The 17,790-nt window shown below is 58.9% G+C and overlaps 1 protein-coding gene across 2 annotated transcripts in view; it reads left to right on the top strand.

Moving 5' to 3' along the window:
- SLC19A1 (solute carrier family 19 member 1) overlaps positions 1-16,567 on the top strand; it is a 40,616-nt gene extending 24,049 nt beyond the window's left edge. For both annotated transcript variants that reach the window (XM_073306910.2, XM_073306909.2), the window contains 4 exons: positions 7,796-8,540; positions 10,995-11,187; positions 12,289-12,430; positions 14,625-16,567. In XM_073306910.2, coding sequence (XP_073163011.1) covers positions 7,796-8,540; positions 10,995-11,187; positions 12,289-12,430; positions 14,625-14,813 — 1,269 coding nt within the window. In that variant the 3' untranslated portion in view covers positions 14,814-16,567. The remainder of the gene's footprint in view (positions 1-7,795; positions 8,541-10,994; positions 11,188-12,288; positions 12,431-14,624) is intronic.
- Positions 16,568-17,790: the final 1,223 nt, after the last annotated feature.

Here is a 17,790-nt window from a genome sequence, read left to right on the forward strand (position 1 = left end):
TTCGAAAGTATCTTCCGTTGTCCAAATGCCAGATTTGAACTGTTCTCTTTGGTTTGCAGCACCAACAGACCCATGTGATCCTCTGGATGGTATAATTATCACGCCATAAACGAACCCTGCCCGGCTTTCCTGGTGGCTTAGGTTTTAACCCAATTAATCGCCTTAACAAGGAGCAGTTTCTGCTTCTCTGGAAAGCCTCGGCTGGAGTGCACCTGGCCAAGCGCACGTGGTCTGGCATGGGGGTTACAGTGTGCCAAGGACTGGTGCAGAACACCGCATGGACTAGATCATGTCACCCTTGTGCTCCGTGCTCAGGGCCTCCCTTCTGCCTCGCTTCCCAAGAGGTCAAATTTCAGAGCCATCAGCTGTGGCTTCCTGTGTGAGCAGTTTGGGTATGTGCTGTGGGAGGGGGAAAAACAAGGAGCTTATAAAGAAAGAAACGTGTTTACAAAGGGCTTTTAAAATGTGCCCGTTTTAGTTAACCTTTCTGTGCCCGATGCACGTGCAGAGCCTCGCCAGAGAGGGCAGCAGCAGAGCTCCATGGAAGCAGGCCTGTCTGATGGATGCCCTGGCGCTAGGGCTGGCGAACGCTGCCCTGCCAGTCAGTGCGTTTGCCCGAGCTCTCGGGGATTATACTAACAGTCTTGGGGGATAGGTGTAATACCTGTGACTACATCAGCCGAGATGATCTACTGGTCTCGGCTGCCTGAAAATCAATGGATGCACCTTTAGTTTAGGTAGTGTCTTCCGTGTGAGCCGCAGCCCGAAGTGCTTTGCAGAATCCGCTCGTGGTAGCGTGAGGGGCAGGACGAGGGATGGGAGGCAAGGGGCCTGTGCTGCTGGCCTCGTGGGCCGAGCATGGGATTGCTGCTCTCTCTGACTTGCTCCCCATCCTGGGCAGGGCCGCTCAGAGGGCAGGGAGAGGCTCGTCTGGGGACTCTGCACAGTTATCAGGCCACGGCTGCTCAGCAATCCCGGCCAGCTGGGGAGATTCAGAAGTGTGGGGAAGCAGGGCAGGGGCATCTGGTCTTTCTGAGGACAGGGAGTCTCCCCTACCCTGCTGCCTGCACCTTCCTGCTGGTGGCAGTGGGGAGGGGAGATGATCTCTGGGCACTGTCACTGGTAACGCTGTCCAGCAACTCTCTCCACTCTGGTGACTAGAGGGCTGTGTCCTCTTGTGCCTGCTCTGACTTGCTGGGATGGTGGCTGCTGGCGCCCCTGTGAGGTGTCCAAAGTGGTTTTCTGAATGACTGTGGAGCTTTGTGGGGCTGCAGTCACAGAATCATAGGACTGGAAGGGGCCTTGAGAAGTCATCTAATCCAGTCCCCTGCACTCATGGCAGGGCTAAGTTTTATCAGACCATCTCTGACAGGTGTTTGTCTAACCTGCTCTTAATCTCCAGTGACGGGGATTCGACAACCTCCCTAGGCAATTTATTCCAGTGCTTAACCACTCTGACAAGAAGTTTTTCCTAATGTTCAGCCTAAACCTCCCTTGCTGCAATTTAAGCCCATTGCTTCCTGCTCTGTCCTCAGAGGTTAAGAAGAACAATTCTTCTCCCTCCTCCTTGTAACAACCTTGTATGTACTTGAAAACTGTTATCATGTCCCTCCCCAGTCTTCTCTTTTCCAGACTAAACAAACCCAGTTTTTTCAATCTTCCCTCATAGGTCATGTTTTCTAGACCTTTAATCATTTTTGTTGCTCTTCTCTGGACTTTCTCCAATTTGTCCACATCTTTCCTGAAATGTGGCGCCCAGAACTGGACACAATACTCCAGTTGAGGCCTAATCAGCGCGGAGTACAGCGGAAGAATTACTTCTCGTGTCTTGCTTACAACAATCCTGCTAATACATCCAAGAATGATGGTCACTTTTTTGGCAACATTGTTACACAGTTGACTCATATTTAGGTTGTGATTCACTATGACTCCCAGATCACTTTCCGCAGTACTCCTTTCTAGGCAGTCATTTCCCATTTTGTATGTGTGCAACTGATTGTTCCTTCCTAAGTGGAGTACTTTGCATTTGTCCTTATTGAATTTCATCCTGTTTTCTTCAGACCATTTCTCCAGTTTGTCCAGATCATTTTGAATTGTAATCCTATCCTCCAAAGCACTTGCAACCCCTCCCAGCTTGGTATCGTCCGCAAACTTTGTAAGTGTACTCTCTATGCCATTATCTAAATCATTGATGAAGATATTGAACAGAACTGGACCCAGAACCGATTCCTGCGGGACCCCATTTGTTATGCCCTTCCAGCATGATTGTGAGTCACTGATAATACTCTCTGGGAACGGTTTTCCAGCCAGTTATGCACCCACCTTATGGTAGCTCCATCCAGGTTGCATTTCCCTAGTTTGTTTATGAGAAGGTCATGCGAGAGAGTCTCAAAAGCTTTACTAAAGTCAAGATATACCACGTCTACCGCTTCTCCCCCATCCACAAGGCTTTTCCCACTGGTAGCAAGGTTCTTCTCTGGGGAGTATCCCAGCACGCAGCCTCTGTGGGCTCTCACTGGATGGGTAACACCCAACCCTCTTCTGCAGTGAGAGGCAGTGTGGAGCTGGACACGTGCAGCTGGGAATGCAGTGGCTGTGTAAGAACAAATAGCAGCAGCTTGGCTGGAGAGCGCCCGTGGCTGGGATCTTCACTGTCTCCTGGTAAAGTTACACTCACTTCTGCTGTGCTCTGCCCCATGCCGACTGCTTAGTTACTGGCCTAGGCAGGCAGCTTGGGAATGGCTGGATGAGCACACTAGCCAGAGCCCCTTCTGTTCTTTATTGTGCGAGAGCAGTGCCTGGTGCCTGAGGGAGAACAGGCCGCATTGTGCCAGGAGCTGTACATGCATGCAGGGAGGGGTGGTTTTATAGAGGGGCACTGAGATAGAGAGAGATTGAGGGCAGATTTTCCAGAGGTCACTCCTAGTGCACACATCTGTGTTACTGCGGGGTTTGGGCCATAAGCTGTGAGGGTCCTGTGCTAACATGGACACCGGGAGAGCTGGCGAGGGCCCTTTCCAGGCCCTTTGCTGAGCCCATGCTAGTTAGGGGAACCCTTTGCCTTTCTCTCTAAGCTCTGGAGTTGAAGCTTGCCTGCTGCTGCCCTGCGTCCTGGCTCTGCTGTGCTCCTCCTCTTTGCTGGTGATTACCCAGAAGCCAATGCACCCCTCGTGGCGTTGTGTGGGGAGATCAGGCAGAGAGAGGCCACGAACCAACGAGCCACATGGCCTTCCCCTGGAATCCTCCGCCTCCGCCACCGCTACCAAGATGAGGGGAGACAAAGGGGTGGCTGAAGTGTGTGTTTGCAGCTACAGAGATCTTCACATGAGCCAGGAAGCCTCAGCCCTGAGAGCAGAATGTGCCCCTGGCCTGTGCTTCCCCTCTTTACGGGGGTGCTTCCGCCTCCCTGGACCGCCTCTGCAGGCCACCCAGCTCTCTCCTGGCCTCTAGGAGAGGAGGAGACTTTACACTGCTTAAAATACCAGTGGCAACTCTTCACGTTCCCCCAGGCAAGCCACAGAGCTTAGCCCCGTGTCCTGGGCTCTCAGCCCAGGACTGAGCTCCCTGAGGGCGGAGGGCTCCCTGCCCACACCAGTGCCAGCAGCAGAAACGGTCTCTGGCACACGCAGGCCTGGCAGTCACTCCTTCAGTAGGGGGGCCTGGTGGAAACATTCTGCCTCAAGATTGCTCTCTTCTCCCATGGCTGTGACTCCTTCCCCGTCTGTCGCACCAGTCCTGGCCTCCCCCACTGACAGTGCTGTGTGGTGGCTGTCTGCTGTGCCTGTACCCACCGGGCTGTGGCATGGCGGGCCTTGCCCTGAGGCAGTCTCTGACCCTGCAGAGGAGCTGGGAAGCAGTGGGTGGGCGGGTGCCAGGCATTTCCGTGCTGTGGAGCTCTCTGCACCGCCGGCAGGAACACGGGCTTGGCATGGGAGAGGACTTTGGCTCCGTGCTGGCGTGCCTGGGGGGCGGGCCAGGCTGGGAGCCCCGCGCTGATGATTTTCATGCGAAGGAATGCTGAGCTCCGGGCAAAGGCATCTGCTCAGCACTGGGCCCAGCACAAGGTAGGCTGTTGAATTCACCGAGATAAGGGACCCAGGATTTTATTAAGAGGCTTGGCCTCAGTAATGAGGCTGCGGCGAGCGGGCTGCTGCTGTAACCGTGCTTCTAAGACCCCAAAACTCTTGGTAACTTACTCTTGGCGAGGCGGTGCAGGAAATAACTCCATGGAGACACAGCCATCCGAGCACTAGGTGGCTGGCACAAACCGCACGGTGCAAGAGCGCTTTCACTTTATTTAGTCTCAATCACTTCCACACATCCACAACCGGTTCGTAAAACACCCCAAAATCAATAATTACCGAAGTCTGGAGCTGGCTTCGAGTGGTACAAGGACAGCAGGCCAATTGGCCAGTCTTCCTGTCTGCCGTTGAGTACCCTACGGTGTGCCCACGAAGTGCTTCTGCTGCGTCCACCAGCCCCATACTTTCTCTCCTTGTTTGTTTGGTTTAGTGTAACTATAACATGTCAGTAAAAAAATCTGTTAAACAGTTTCAAAGTTTAAACAAGAGGTTTCCTCAAACCATTAGTTAGATGTGTTTTTGAAGAGTCCGCATGTCTTAAGGGCCCTGAGGAACGCATCCCAAAGGGCAGATACAGATAATCTTCCTGTTTTTCTAAATCACATGCATCAGCAATTTCAACAGAGCTCTTACCACGAAGGACAGTGGGTCACCCCCCTGCTTGGCTGCTTGCTCAGCTATGCTAAGGCTGTTGCAGAGGCCTGCTAAGCGCTATTGATTTAGCTGTTTTTGGCAATAAGGATGCTAACCGATATTCCAGTCATTGGTAGTGGTCCCGGCATTTTGATAGTCTGCCAAGATCTCCCTGTACGAAAGGACACGGTTTTGATTGTGTTACCCGTTTTCCCACTGGCTCCAGCAGAAGCTCTGAGAGTCAGTGTTTGCCCCTGGCTTTCACAGACAGGCCGTGCTGGAATTAACCTGCTGCTCCCCCGCACATTGTGTGGTGCTGGCTGGTCGTCTCCATTTGAAAGGGATCCCACTGCACTCAGTGTGTAGCCTGATCAGTAGAGGGGTGTTACTGGGTGCAAGGTCATCCAGAAGTGCAGCCTAAGCCCTTCCCCAGCTCCCCACTTGTGCCCTGCATCATGTACTTCTATCAACTGAAAGAGGCTCGTGAACGTGCCTGCCTGGTGGGGGGCGGCTTCAGATTCAGGCTGACCACAGGCCCTCCCGCCTACTTCCACCTGAACTGGGGAATGTTTGGTGGGGAGCAGGGCCTGAATCATCCCCCCTTTGGATGTGCCCTGGTGTAGGGAGTGGAGATGCTTCTGTGGCAAAGTGCAGTGTGAGCTGGCTATGGGACAACGGGTTCCTGTGACACTCTGTACCTTGGGGGAGGGCCCTGTGACCCTCCATATTTCTCATTTATATATAATGGTGATCTTGCATATGAAGCACGCCATGTAAGACATCGGGGAAAGGTTATGAGCTGCTGAAAGTCACTGTTCTATCTAAATATGTACATCATTAGAGCATATGAAGTTATGAGATTGTGTAGTATGGTTGTCAGTAAAATGTGGAGTAAGTTGCAGAATCGGCCAGATATTATCTCCCTAGAGACAACAGCGAGGAAAGTAACCAATGTCTGGGCAGGTGACAAATAACCATCAACCACCATTGTTCAGCATGGGAGCTACAGTTCAATGACTCACCAGCATAAGGCCACACCAGGGGTATTGTTCAACCTTGCCTGGGGACTCAGCAATGCCCCCAGACATGCCTGGACTTGAATTCTCCAAGCACATGGACTAAGGCTATAAAACAGAACATAGGGGACCCATGCTTGGCCTTTTCTTCTCCCCGCACTTATGCTGCAAGCAACAAGGACACCGAGAAGACTGAAGACTCCAACAGAAGATACTGGCCCAGGTTTCAAGGGTGAAATCAGTGTATTTTGAACTGCACTATCCAGTGGGGTGAGAAAAGCTGCTTAATTTAGATGTTGCCCAGTCTAATAGGGTGGAGAGTTTAGACTGCGTGTTTATATTTTCTTTAGGTAAGCACTCTGACTTTTTGCCTATCACTTATACTCACTTAACATCTATCTTTTATCGTTAATAAACTTGTTTTACTGTTTATCTTTACCAGTGAGTTTGCCTGCAGTGGCTGGTAAATCTGCTAAGGTTTGGAAAGGCTGGTGTGTATCCACTCTCCATTGATGAAGTAGTGAACCAATTAATAAACTTGCAGTGCACGTTGGTATATTCCTGAGGTACAAGGCTGGGAGATAGGGCGATTTGGCTGGTGCCTTTCTCTGGGTGATTCATGAGTGGCTGTGGGAGCATTCATGCAATCTATACTCCTGGGGGAATTCTGCGCCACTGTGCATGCCCAGAATTTATGTCCCCTGCAGACTTTCTAATGGGGAAGCAAAGGGAAGCCACAAGAGCAGTCATGCGACCCTCCCCAGCAGTATGTTTCGGGTGCCCAGAGCAGCCTGCAGAGAGGTAAATCACTGTGGGGCAGGAGGCGGGACGGGGGAAGACCCGGCTGGTGGCTCCTAGCCTGAGCCGGGCTCAGCTGTTTGGCCTGGCTGGGGCTGGGGAGGATGGGACTTCCTTTTCGCCTGCACAGCATCCAGGGCCAGGTCAGACCCACCCCCAGATTTCTCCCTGGCTGCAGGAGCAGGAAGCTCTGCAAACTCCGCCCCCTACCCCCGCTTCCTGCAGCTATCGCTGCTCAGCTGCAGGGGAAGAGATCCCTATACCCAACCCTCGTGCATACAGACCCACTCATACCCAGACCCTCCTGCTGAGCCCCCTCCCCCCCGATGATCCCCACTCCCCCTGCACCTGGATCTCCACTCCACGAAGCCCCACTCACCCAGCATCTGGACCCTCCCCTTAAACCCCCAACACTCAGACCCCCTGCTAAGCTATATCCCCCCACCCCCCTCCCGCTGAGCCCCAACCACCTTCACCTGGGCCCTCCTGCAGAGTCCCATTACCGTTGCACGCAGAACCCGCCAAGAAGCCCCTGTGCATCTCGATTGCCCCTGCACCCAGATCCTCACCTGGCAGAGTTCTTGGCTGCTGTGCTGGAAGCCCTGGCTGGGTGATGAGGAATTTGGGGTGTTTCTGACTCCAACAGTTTGCTGAAGTGCCCAGCCCTCAGGGCTCCAGAGCAGACCGGCTTCCAAAGCTCAGCTCGTGCAGTCCTGTTGCTAGAGCAGTGGTGCCCAAACTTTTCCTCTTGCGCCCCCCGACCTGTAATAGCATGTGTCTGTGCCCCCACCCCGGGCCCGGCGCCGAGTCCTGGTGGCCGGGAGCTGAAAGCAGGGGCCCGTGGCCGGGGCTGAGGGCCAGGAGCAAAGCTGGGACTCCTGCTCTGCCTGGGGTTTGGGGCCAGGGGTGGGGTTGGGGCAGAGCTGGGGCTCCCTCCCTGCCCCTTTGGGGGGGGCTGGCCCGGGCCCTGCCATGCCCCCCTGGATGTTCTTCCGTGCCCCCACAGAGTTTGGGGACCACTGAGCTAGAGCACTGCAGCGCAGAGCTGTGATGTGTGGGGGGGCTAAAACGAGGTGCCAGGATCCGTATTCAGGCGTCCGGGGTCAGCCTGGTCCCAGCCCCCCAGTCAGAAGGTGGAGCCGCCACCAGCCTGCCCCACGTCCTAGCGTACCTGGCTCTGCAGCCTTCCCGTGGCGATGTGGATGTGAGCGTTGGGGCCCAGAGCGTGCCCGTGTCCTGCTCTCACTGGTTTGCGTTGCCTTGCAGGTGACCAACGAGATCACTCCCGTCCTGTCCTACTCCTACATGGCCGTCCTGGTGCCCATCTTCCTGCTGACGGATTACCTGCGCTACAAGCCGGTGCTGGTGCTTCAGAGCCTGAGCCACATCTCCATCTGGCTGCTGCTGCTCTTCGGCACCGGTATCCTGGCCATGCAGTTCATGGAGTTCTTCTACGGCATCACCATGGCGGCCCGCGTGGCCTACTCCTCCTACATCTTCTCCCTGGTCTCCCCCTCGCAGTACCAGCGCATGGCCAGCTACTCCCGCGCCGCCGTGCTGATGGGGGTCTTCACCAGCTCCGTGCTGGGGCAGCTCTGCGTCACCGTGGGCGGGGTGCCCTTCATGACGCTCAACTATGTCTCGCTGGGGTTCATGCTCTTTGGGCTCGTCCTGACGCTCTTCCTGGAGCAGCCCAAGCGAAGCCTCTTCTTCAACCGGAGTGATGGCCCCTCGCCCTCGGAGCTGGACAGAATGCAACCCGTCGGGGGCAAGCCAGTGCCCCCCGCGCCCTCCCGCTGGCGCAGCTCAGCCCTCTTCCGTATGCTGAGGGAGCTCGGCACCATCGCCAAGCTGCCCCAGCTGCGGCTCTGGTCCCTCTGGTGGATCTTCAACTCTGCCGGCTACTATCTCATGCTCTATTACGTGCAGCTCCTGTGGAATGAGATTTACCCTACCACGGACAACAGGAAGGTCTACAACGGCGGGGTGGACGCTGCCTCAACGCTGCTCGGTACACGGCCCTGTCTGCCTCCGGGGGTCCCCCTCTCTCCCCTGCAGTGCGTGGTGTCCAAAGGGGTCTCGGGGGCTCTTGTAGTGCTACCCGGCAGGGGGACAGAGGGAGGGGCTCTGGAGGCCAAGGGGATTATGAGGCACGAGCCCCACTCTCGGCATGTTCTGAGCCAGGCACTCGTTCCCCAGGAACGCGCCGCATGTGACCTCGCTGAGCTTTCTGAAACAAAAGCTGCTCGGCCCAGGGGATTAGCTCCCAGCTGGATGCGAGTCGCTGCTCACAGCCTGCCTCCCTCACACTGCGTGTCCCAGCCCGGCATGTTTCTGTGCCAGGCAGGCCCCTGCTGGAATGGGAGCGGGCAGGGTCTAGGAGTCCCTGCCAGGCAAAGGTCTTCTCTGCAGCACAGAGCGTCCCATGACTTAGCGGATGAGATGCCAACCCCTGTGTGTATGCTCCGATTTGGGTTTAAGAGCCATTTAAACTTGTCTCTAATTGACGTAAACTAGACCCCAAATTGGTTTAACCCCAAATCAGCATCCACACAAGGGGTTTGCTCCCATTTAACTAAACCAGTTTGTTGTCTCTCCGGTTGTCACATGGGTGCAGCTTGCCCATGTAGCCACGGGCTGAGTGCAGGAGCCCGGCAGACAATCTGCCCCCAGACTGGAGAGCTTCACCTCCGTTTTCATGAGCACTGAGCTCACGATTTAATCTGGCAGCACGGAGGCTGTCTGAGCTGTTGCACTCAGCCGAAGCATGCATGGCATAGCAGCCTGCAGAGGGCACGCCCCGAGTCAGTCCCACAGTTCCAGCTGTAGCCAGAGCTCTGGGGCTGTACCGCGTTGGTTCTGGAGGGTGCCGTGGTAAAGCTGGGCCTGTCCATGCAGCAGCAGGTTGGGAAAACACTTAGCCAGGGGGCATCCCTAGCCACTGAACCTCCTCCCAGGGACTCTCTGAGTCAAAACTCCTGGGTATGCAACAGCTCATGCCTGTTAACCTCATGGCACGTGGGCCATGCTCCTCATGGGACGCATCTGGACTCCGCAGGCAGCTGAGGTGGCTGTGTGCTGCTCCCGAGGGGCATCCCGGGTTGTGAGACACCTTGCCACCACCTGCCCTGAGCAGGAAGCCGTCTTGTCTGTGCCTGTGTAGCAGCCTCTGGACCCACAAGCACTGACTTCCCGGTCTCCGCAGACTCGCCCCCCCGGTGCAGGCTAGTGACAGACACACAGCAAGCCCCGAGTCCTTGGCGCAGCCCCTGTCACTGCCATGCTCAGAAGTGACCAGGTAAGCTGTTCCCGGAGAGACAGCGTGCACCCAGCTTGACTGGCACCGCTCAGGGTCAGGCCTTCAGAACAACTCGGCACGGAGAGCTGGTCAGAGTGACAACAAACAGAAGTTTATTTACGAAGGTTAAAATTTAAGAGCTCCGGTAATAAGAACACCAGGTGACGTGTAAAACAAAGGGGATAACGCTTCTTAGAGTCTCAACTGAACTCTGCCAGGCTAAAGTCCTTGTCTACAGCACCTTCTGCCCCCGAACAACCGCCCCAGAGCACAAGCCCACATGGCCCGCTAGTGTCCTCGGTGAACGATGAGCCAGGGGTCTGAGCCCCTTCTGAAGTGCAGCCCCTCGTAAGGCTCTTCTCCCCCATTGCTTGTCCTCGGGTGAGCTCCCCCTTGCTTTCCCGTCAGCCTGCTTTTCCTGTTCACTTCACATGCCAGTGGGGCTTGCATCATCGCTGTCCATCAGGGAGAGGGGACTAGCCAGGCATGTGTCGGGCACAAGCCCAGGTTGTCCACAGGGCTTTGGGACAAACTTTAAAACATGATTTCAGCACATCCGCATACTTCCTTTGCTAGTGACAGTACATGCATTTCACAATGGCATTAGCCAGCAGTGTGTCAGCACTTGGGCCCTCACAGGACGCTCTGTGGATCAGTCCTAGGAGCGCAGCGTGTTGGGGGCAGTGAGTTTGTCGGTCCGGGAGGAGTTGCTGGCAGAGAAGTGAGTCCTTTGCCGTTTTGCATCGAGGGCTGGCTGAAGGGAGGTGACAGAGAGCGGTGATGGCTGCATGGCAGGCCGCAAGCGCTTAGCGCGGCCCCCCAGACTCCACGCTCACAGCCGTACTGGTGCCTGCCAAGTGAGTGTGTCCCACGGGAAAGGCAGAGCCAGGGCTGTGCTGGACGCGGCAGGGCTGGGAGGGCAGTGCCGTGGCAGAGTGACCGTGAATGCCCTGGGCCTGCTGCTCATTCTCTGGGGCAGACGGGCAGGTGAGCGCTGTGCTTACAGGGGCCCAGCTGCATGCATCTGTTCTTTGCGTGCTGCCATCTCCGTGTGGCCCCGGGTTACTTCCTGTCACCGCGGGACCGAGTGCAGCCAGGCAGGCTCCTGCCCCGGGCACGGGCCTACCCTGCGGGCAGGCTGCAGTCACTGACGCCTTGTCTCCCCAGGTGCCATCACCGCCTTCTCTGCGGGCTACGTGAAGATCCGCTGGGCCCTGTGGTCGGAGCTGGTGATTGGCGGCGTGACGGCCTTCCAGGCGGGGCTGCTCTTGCTGATGAGCACCACCAGCAACATCTGGCTCTGCTACGGGGCCTACATCCTGTTCAGGGGCTCCTACCAGTTCCTGGTGCCTATAGCCATGTGAGTTGGGGGGGTCTCGCTCTGCTGGGTCCCCCACTAGTAACACGGACACAGGTGTATAGTCCTGGCTGCAGCTGGACGCCGGGTCTGCCACGCCCCCCCCGGCAGGCGCGCTGGTATCAGAGTGCAAAGAACGTGGGCTGCGGCGAGGGGCTGGTGGCTGGCCCTGAGCTGCGCCTGGGGGCTGGGCTCCCAGCAGAGGGACAGGGCCAGTGCAGCCGGGGCTTTCCGGTGGGGCCCCTCCGCCCACATCCAGAGAGGCCTGCTGACCCTTGCTCCCCAGGTTGGCGCAGTGCCTACTGGGGTGGGTGTCACAGGGGGTTCGTGTGAGTTGTAGGTGGGACCGTTTCCAGTGATGTACCTCCCAAGCCCCTGGCCCTTGACTGGTCCAGGCCTGGGCTGGTGCAGGTCACGGCCGTGCTGGCAGTGCCATGGAGGCAGCTCGCATGGCACCGGCCTTCTCCAGCCCCTTACAGGCGTGGGCACAACGGCACCACTCCCTGTAGCCCAAAGCACATGGAACCGGAGCCTGCAGGAGTCCCGGGCCCGCAGCACCCCCAAGCACAGCCTCTAGGGCTTAGATGGGCTCGAGCTGCCCTGGTGCGGAGGGGGCAGGTCTGCCTCCCTGAAGGCTGAAGCAGCGGAGAGAAGCCCACTGGGCCACGGGCACTGCACAGTTAGAAGCAGTGCCAGGCTCTGCCAGCCTAGGGCAGGAGGTGGGCATGCCAGGAACGCCACGTGGCGTATTTCCTGTGGGATTTTGGGAGGTGCTGAGTGAGCACAACCTCTCAGACCCAGGGCGCCTTGAGTGCTCCCGTAACTAGGCGCTTGGTAACGCCCACCCTGTGCCTCTCATAGAGATCCCAGCTGGGTCGCACAGGCCCTAGCCAGGAGCTCCCACCCCTGCCCTATAAACAGACGGACATGTCACATGCACGTGGGGACGGATCCCCTCGGCCAGGCCAGGCAGGGCGCTCGTGGCACTGGCTGAGGAGCTGGCCGTACGTTCGCCGCCAGACACAGACGCCCCGTCGGTATTTGTACGGTCGTGGCTTTGCCTTGCCCCGCTGAGTGATTGCTTTCTCCTCGCTTTGATGGCAGTTTCCAGATTGCCACCTCCCTCTCCAAAGAGCTCTGTGCCCTGGTGTTTGGCGTGAACACCTTCTTTGCCACCGTCCTGAAGACCATCATAACCATGATCATATCAGACAAGCGGGGCCTGGGCCTTTCGGTGCATCCGCAGGTAAGGGGGCTGCTCAGCTGCCCCTGGGGAGCCGCGCAGGAGGCCGAGCGGGTCGGGTTGCCCCAGGCTGAGAAGCCTATGGAGGGGCTGGTTGGTAGCTGGGCAGGATAAGGGAACCCCGTGACCACTGTTCCCCCTGAGCTGTGCGCATGTGCACACAGACCCTGAACCCCGTGCACACGGCACGCACAACAATTTGCACAGAAGACATTTTTTGCGCACACGGCCTGTGAAAAATTAGAGGGAACTTTGCCCCCAACAGCCATGAAAGTAGCCCCATGGCGGGCAGGGCAGGGGTGTGACTGGCGATCGGTATTGCTCGCCTGGTTTGCCATCTGGCTCTGCCCTGGCTGGTTACTGCTCCTGTCCGAGACCCGTGTCATGTTTAAACCCCTTTTGCACTTGAGCGGGCCCCTGCCGGATGGCGCTGCCGGCCAAGTTAGCTCATGCCAACGTGTGGGCCCCCAGCCTGGCTTCCTCCCTGCCCCTTCCCCATTGTTAGGGAAGCACCTGCTACCACCTCAGCTGCAAACAACTCCCCCCCCGTGTGCATTCCCGGCTGACGTACCTGTGTGGCATTGAGTCAGCCCAAGAGGGTTAACTTCACCATGTGCCCCATTTTTAAAGAGCCCTAGAGCCCCAGCAAAGCCTTGGAAAGTGCCCTCAGCCCACTGTGCGCGGGGACCAGTGCCCTGGCTGGCTTGGACAGGGAGTGGTTCATGCTTTGCCGGGGAGCCAGGTCTGTGCTTTTCTGCTGCTCACTTTCCCAAATGGGAGCTGAGCCCGAGGGCTGCCGAGTTCCCCAAGCCCTGGGAAATGAACACTTGCTTAGGAGCAACTCACTGGGGAAAAAGGCTGATGGAAAAATAGGGCACCCTTCCAAGGAGGTTGGTGGGTGGACAGGGGCAGAGTTAAGGTTGTTTGGGCCAATTTAATAGCGCTCCTGTCATAGAGCCACCACTCACCTGGAGCACCCTCTAGTGACAGGCCATGGCATGACTAGTGTGCCTGCCTCAGTTTCCTTCCCAGGTAACCCAAGGACTCTACACTAGGCTCTCTTGCCTTGGTAGTACCCCTCCTTGGGGCTGGTTTATTACAAATTTTCCAAAACATAACTCCCCAAACGGTGTAGTTATCAGTCCAGTGTACGTAGTCTTTAAACTCCCATGACGTGACCCCCCACATATCACACGCCAGCATCTTCTGCCTCACCTGGGCTCCTCTGGTGTCCTGCCAGGACACCCCCCAAGCCGTCAGCTGGAGTGCAACCCTGCTGTTCCCAGCGGGACCCAAAGCCTTTCCGGTCAAAGGGGGGGGTTTCACTCCAGCCTCTCATCCTTGCCCGTAAAGCATCCCTCACTCTCCTCAGCCCACTCTCTCGTCTCCTGGGTCCAGCCCTCCATTGTGGGGACAGGGCCAGCCTTAGAGAAAATGGCACCCTAGGCGAAAATGTATTTTGGTGCCCCAGCCCGCGCTGCCTCCCCCCGTCCCCCTATTGCCCCAAGCTCCCTTCCGCGGCCACGCGCCCCAGGCTTGCCCTGCTCCTTGCCTCTTGACCAGGGCGCCCTGGGCGGGGATGTCAGGGGGAAGCTCATCCACTGCTTCCGGGCCTCTGCCCGCAGCTTCAAGCCAGCAGGCACCTTCCTCTGCTGCTCTCCTGGCCTTCCCCGGGAAATGCCTGCATCTCCCTTCTGGCAGCTCTCACCGGTCCCACGCCTGCCCGCCAGGGTCTCTGACACTCAGCCCCCGCCAACCTTTTCGGTCACTCTGGCTGCCCTGCCCTCTTGGCTGGCTGGCAGGGTGCCCCTGTGCTTTGCTGGCAGAGGGCTGCCCCCCAGGCTGGGCCCAGTGGCTGGGGGAGGCCCAGCTCCTGTTCTCAGCGCTGGTGAGCGAGAGCTGCAGCCCACAGGGAACAGCCCGCTTACGGCTGTTCCCTTAGGTTGTGCGCTCGCCATGATTTTCCGCCGCTTTTCCAGGCCCTGGTGCAGCCGGGCCCCCCCCGTCACATCACACAGCAGTTATCAGGGAGCTACGCGGCTACCTGCCGCTGGGTACAGAAAGTGCAGGGAGGGGCACGGGGTCAGCCCTGCCCCCCCAGCTACCGTTAACCTCTTGGTGCCAGCCAGCAAGGCAGGGCTGGGTGACTGGCGGGGGGCAGGCGGTGGGTTTAACCTGGGCGCTCTCTCCCCCCCAGTTCTACGTGTACTTCGCCTACTTCACGCTGCTGGCGGTGGCGTACCTGGGGGCAGCGGTGTGCGAGGCCGTGAGGCGCCGCCGGGGCAAGGTGCCGCAGGAGCCGGCCTTCGCCAAGGAGCTCTGCAGCCCCGCTGAGGAGGCGCCGGGGAAGGAGAGGAGCTCGGAGCCGGGCAGCGTGCACATCTGAGAGAGGAGACGCGAGGGAGCGGCCTGCATGCAGACCCCAGCCCCATCACCGTCCCAGCCAGCAGCCAGCCCTGCCGCGGTCCTCTCACCTTCCTCGCGCTGTCAATGCGCAGCTGAGAAAGCCGGGAGCGCAGGCCAGGGAGGGGCTGCAGGCCTGTCCTAGCTCGTAGGGGCCGCCCATCCCCGGGCTGTGCTCACCCTCGGCCCCCAGGCTGCCACTCCTGCCCACGCCGCCCCTCCCATCACAGCCTCAGCGCCGGCAGAAGCTGCACCGTGCAGACCTGTGTTACGAACGGCCTGTTTGGACAGAACGGCGCCAGCCCGGAGTCCCGTCCCAGCGCCAGGCCTGCTGCTTTGAGTGCCACGGCTCCGTTACTGATGTGGTTCCTGGGCCGGGTTTTCCAGACACTTGTGCATGCGCACACATGCTCATTGGGGGTGACCTGTGCCAAGCTAACCAGGAAATCGGGGGGGCGGGGGAGGGGGCTACACCCAAGATGTTGCTAAGACAAGCCATTGGGGCCCTCTGGTGTCAGCCCTCATGGGTCCTGTGTTCCAGCTTTGCCCCACAAGGGCTAGAAGTGTGCTCTTTGTAGTGAAAGCTGAGGGTCCCGTGTAATCACCTGACTCCAGGCTCTGGGGCTTGGAGCACTGCACCCGATTGCCCCTCCCCCCATGCGCTGCTTCGGCAACGGTCTGAATGGCACCTGTGCAGCCGCTGCAGCTGCTCTTGCCCCAGCCAGCTGCTTCCACCCTAGCTCCCCCAGGCCCCTCTGGCGCTGAATCTGCTGCCGCCCTAGGGGGCCAGCCCTGCCCTCCCCGCACACGGGTCTGTAGCTTTACAGCATGGCCCACAGAGCAGCCTTGCTCTGTGCTACGGGGCTGGAAAGTCCTGGCGTAACCTGGGGCCTTGTGGCATAACTACGGCGCATGCTGCATACGTCCAGGGAGCTTCGACCCAAGCGGGACCGTGGTTGGCTCTCCTTGCCCCCCCCCCCCCCCCCGGGCAGCCGTGGGGACTGGGTCGGGCTGAGCAGGTGATGTGTGCCTGGCATACATCAGCTGACTGTAACAGATGGCCCGGGGGGGGTCCTGTAAGCACAGGGGAGCTGCTGGCAGCCCAGCACAGGGCTAGGGGCCCATTGCTGCCCTTAGACGCTGTGCTCCTCTGGGGCCTGCAGCCTGCACAGTGGTGCAGCGGTGGCCACCGGGGCAGGGCAGCTCAAGACCACAACCCTTCTGTGCTGGGGCGTGGCACACAGCAGCCTGCGTGCCCGCGGCCTGGTGGGCAGTGCTGGCTGGCTGCGCACGCCCACGTGCCCTTGGTGTCTGGGGGAGGTGCCTGGCCAGTAGCAGACACCCCGCTGTGACAATCTGCTGAGGGCCCAGCCTTGTGCGCCATGCCGTTCCCCTTCCCCTGCCCCCAGCCCCAGCCTGGGGGCGTTTTAATACTGCTAAGCTGCCTGCCAGCTCCCAGCCATGCCAGCAAACACTGCAGGGCTCTGCCAAGCCAAACCGTGCCTTAAACTGTGAACCTCCCAACAGCATCTCCCATCGGCGGCCAGCCCCTGGCTGCACACGCTCACGCAGTAGTAAGGTTTTTGCTGCTTTAAAGAGCCCATACACTGAGCCTGCTAGGTTCCTGGGGGCGCACACAGGGCTAAGTGCTACCACGGGTCAGGAATAAAGCTGGACGGTTACACGCAAGCAAAAGTAAAATGACCCCGTGTGGCCTAAAACCCAGTGGACCAACTGAGCCTCTCATTCAGCACCGTGTTTCTCGCCAAGAGGCTGGCCCAGCACAGCTGGCCGGGCTCCCAGGCAGGCCCTGCGCAGAGGGCAAAATGCTCGAGCCTGACATGGCACCCAAAGGTCCGTGACCCTGTGACAAGAGGGGGCCCGGTTCCCGGTGATGTCCCAGCCCCTGCTGCCTTGTAAGTAACTAACACAGCCAAGCCCTAATGCTCCCTTGAGGCTGGAGACAGGGAGGGGTCTGCCTCCCGCCCGCCCGGGCCCTTTCGCCCCGTTGGGTCAGACTTTGACGCGTACTAACAATGAGTAGCCAAGGCCTCAGCCCCGGTTACTACGGATGTTACGCTGACCTCGCTCACCAGCATGCCACGGGCCTTCAGAAGAGAGAGGCCGGATGCCCAGTAAACCAGGCTGTCACCGCGGTGGGTAGATGCCACGCTGTCTGCGCCCCTGCGTGTTCACCTGGAGTCCCTTCGCGGTAACTGCCCCTGCCCTGGCTCTGCCCGCCGCCGGGCTGGGCAGATAAGCCCATGCCCAGCCTGTGTGCGCGACGTGCCCATGGCAGGCCTGACAAGCACAGCAAATCCCTAGGCCTCTCTCTCGTGCCCGCCCACGCTGTGTCACTGGGCCCCGGCACTGCTGAGCCCCAGGGCTTGTGTGGCCAGCAGCCCCCCCCGAGGGCTGGCGCACCTGGGATGGGATGCTGGCTGGAAAGGCCCTGCCTGCCTATCGCCCCTCTCCCCAGGGTGCATTGCTGGCCACCCTGGCAAGGGCAGCTGCCCTTGCCTCATCCGCGTGCCTGGTACCGGCTGAACTCTGAGCTGGCCTCCAGCAGGAAAGGGCCCTGGGGGCTGGGCATAGGTCAGGGTGTCCCAGGAGCCTGGACTCGACCCCTGCCCCCAACACCCTCACTCCCAGCCAGGGCCCGTGTGCCATTGCTCCAGCCCAGCCCCAGCGCAGGGGGTCACCCTGATGAAAGAGGGATCTACCCCCCCCAACGGAGGCCCCTTTCCCTGCACAGCTCCAACCCACCGCCTGCTGCCCCCTCCCAGCTGTACATGCACCCAGGCAGCTGGGCCCCGGCACTGGCCAACAAAGCCTACTGCATGGCCACAGCACCTGGGGCTGGGAGGCCCTGGGCGCTGCTGGGATCCAACACCCTCTTTGGGATTTCAGGGCCTGCCCTTAGCTCCCAGGTGTTCAGCTCCTCACTTTCCTAACCCCTG

Source organism: Lepidochelys kempii, chromosome 11 (genome assembly GCF_965140285.1).
Source record: "Lepidochelys kempii isolate rLepKem1 chromosome 11, rLepKem1.hap1, whole genome shotgun sequence".
Classification (NCBI taxonomy): Eukaryota; Metazoa; Chordata; order Testudines; family Cheloniidae; genus Lepidochelys; species Lepidochelys kempii.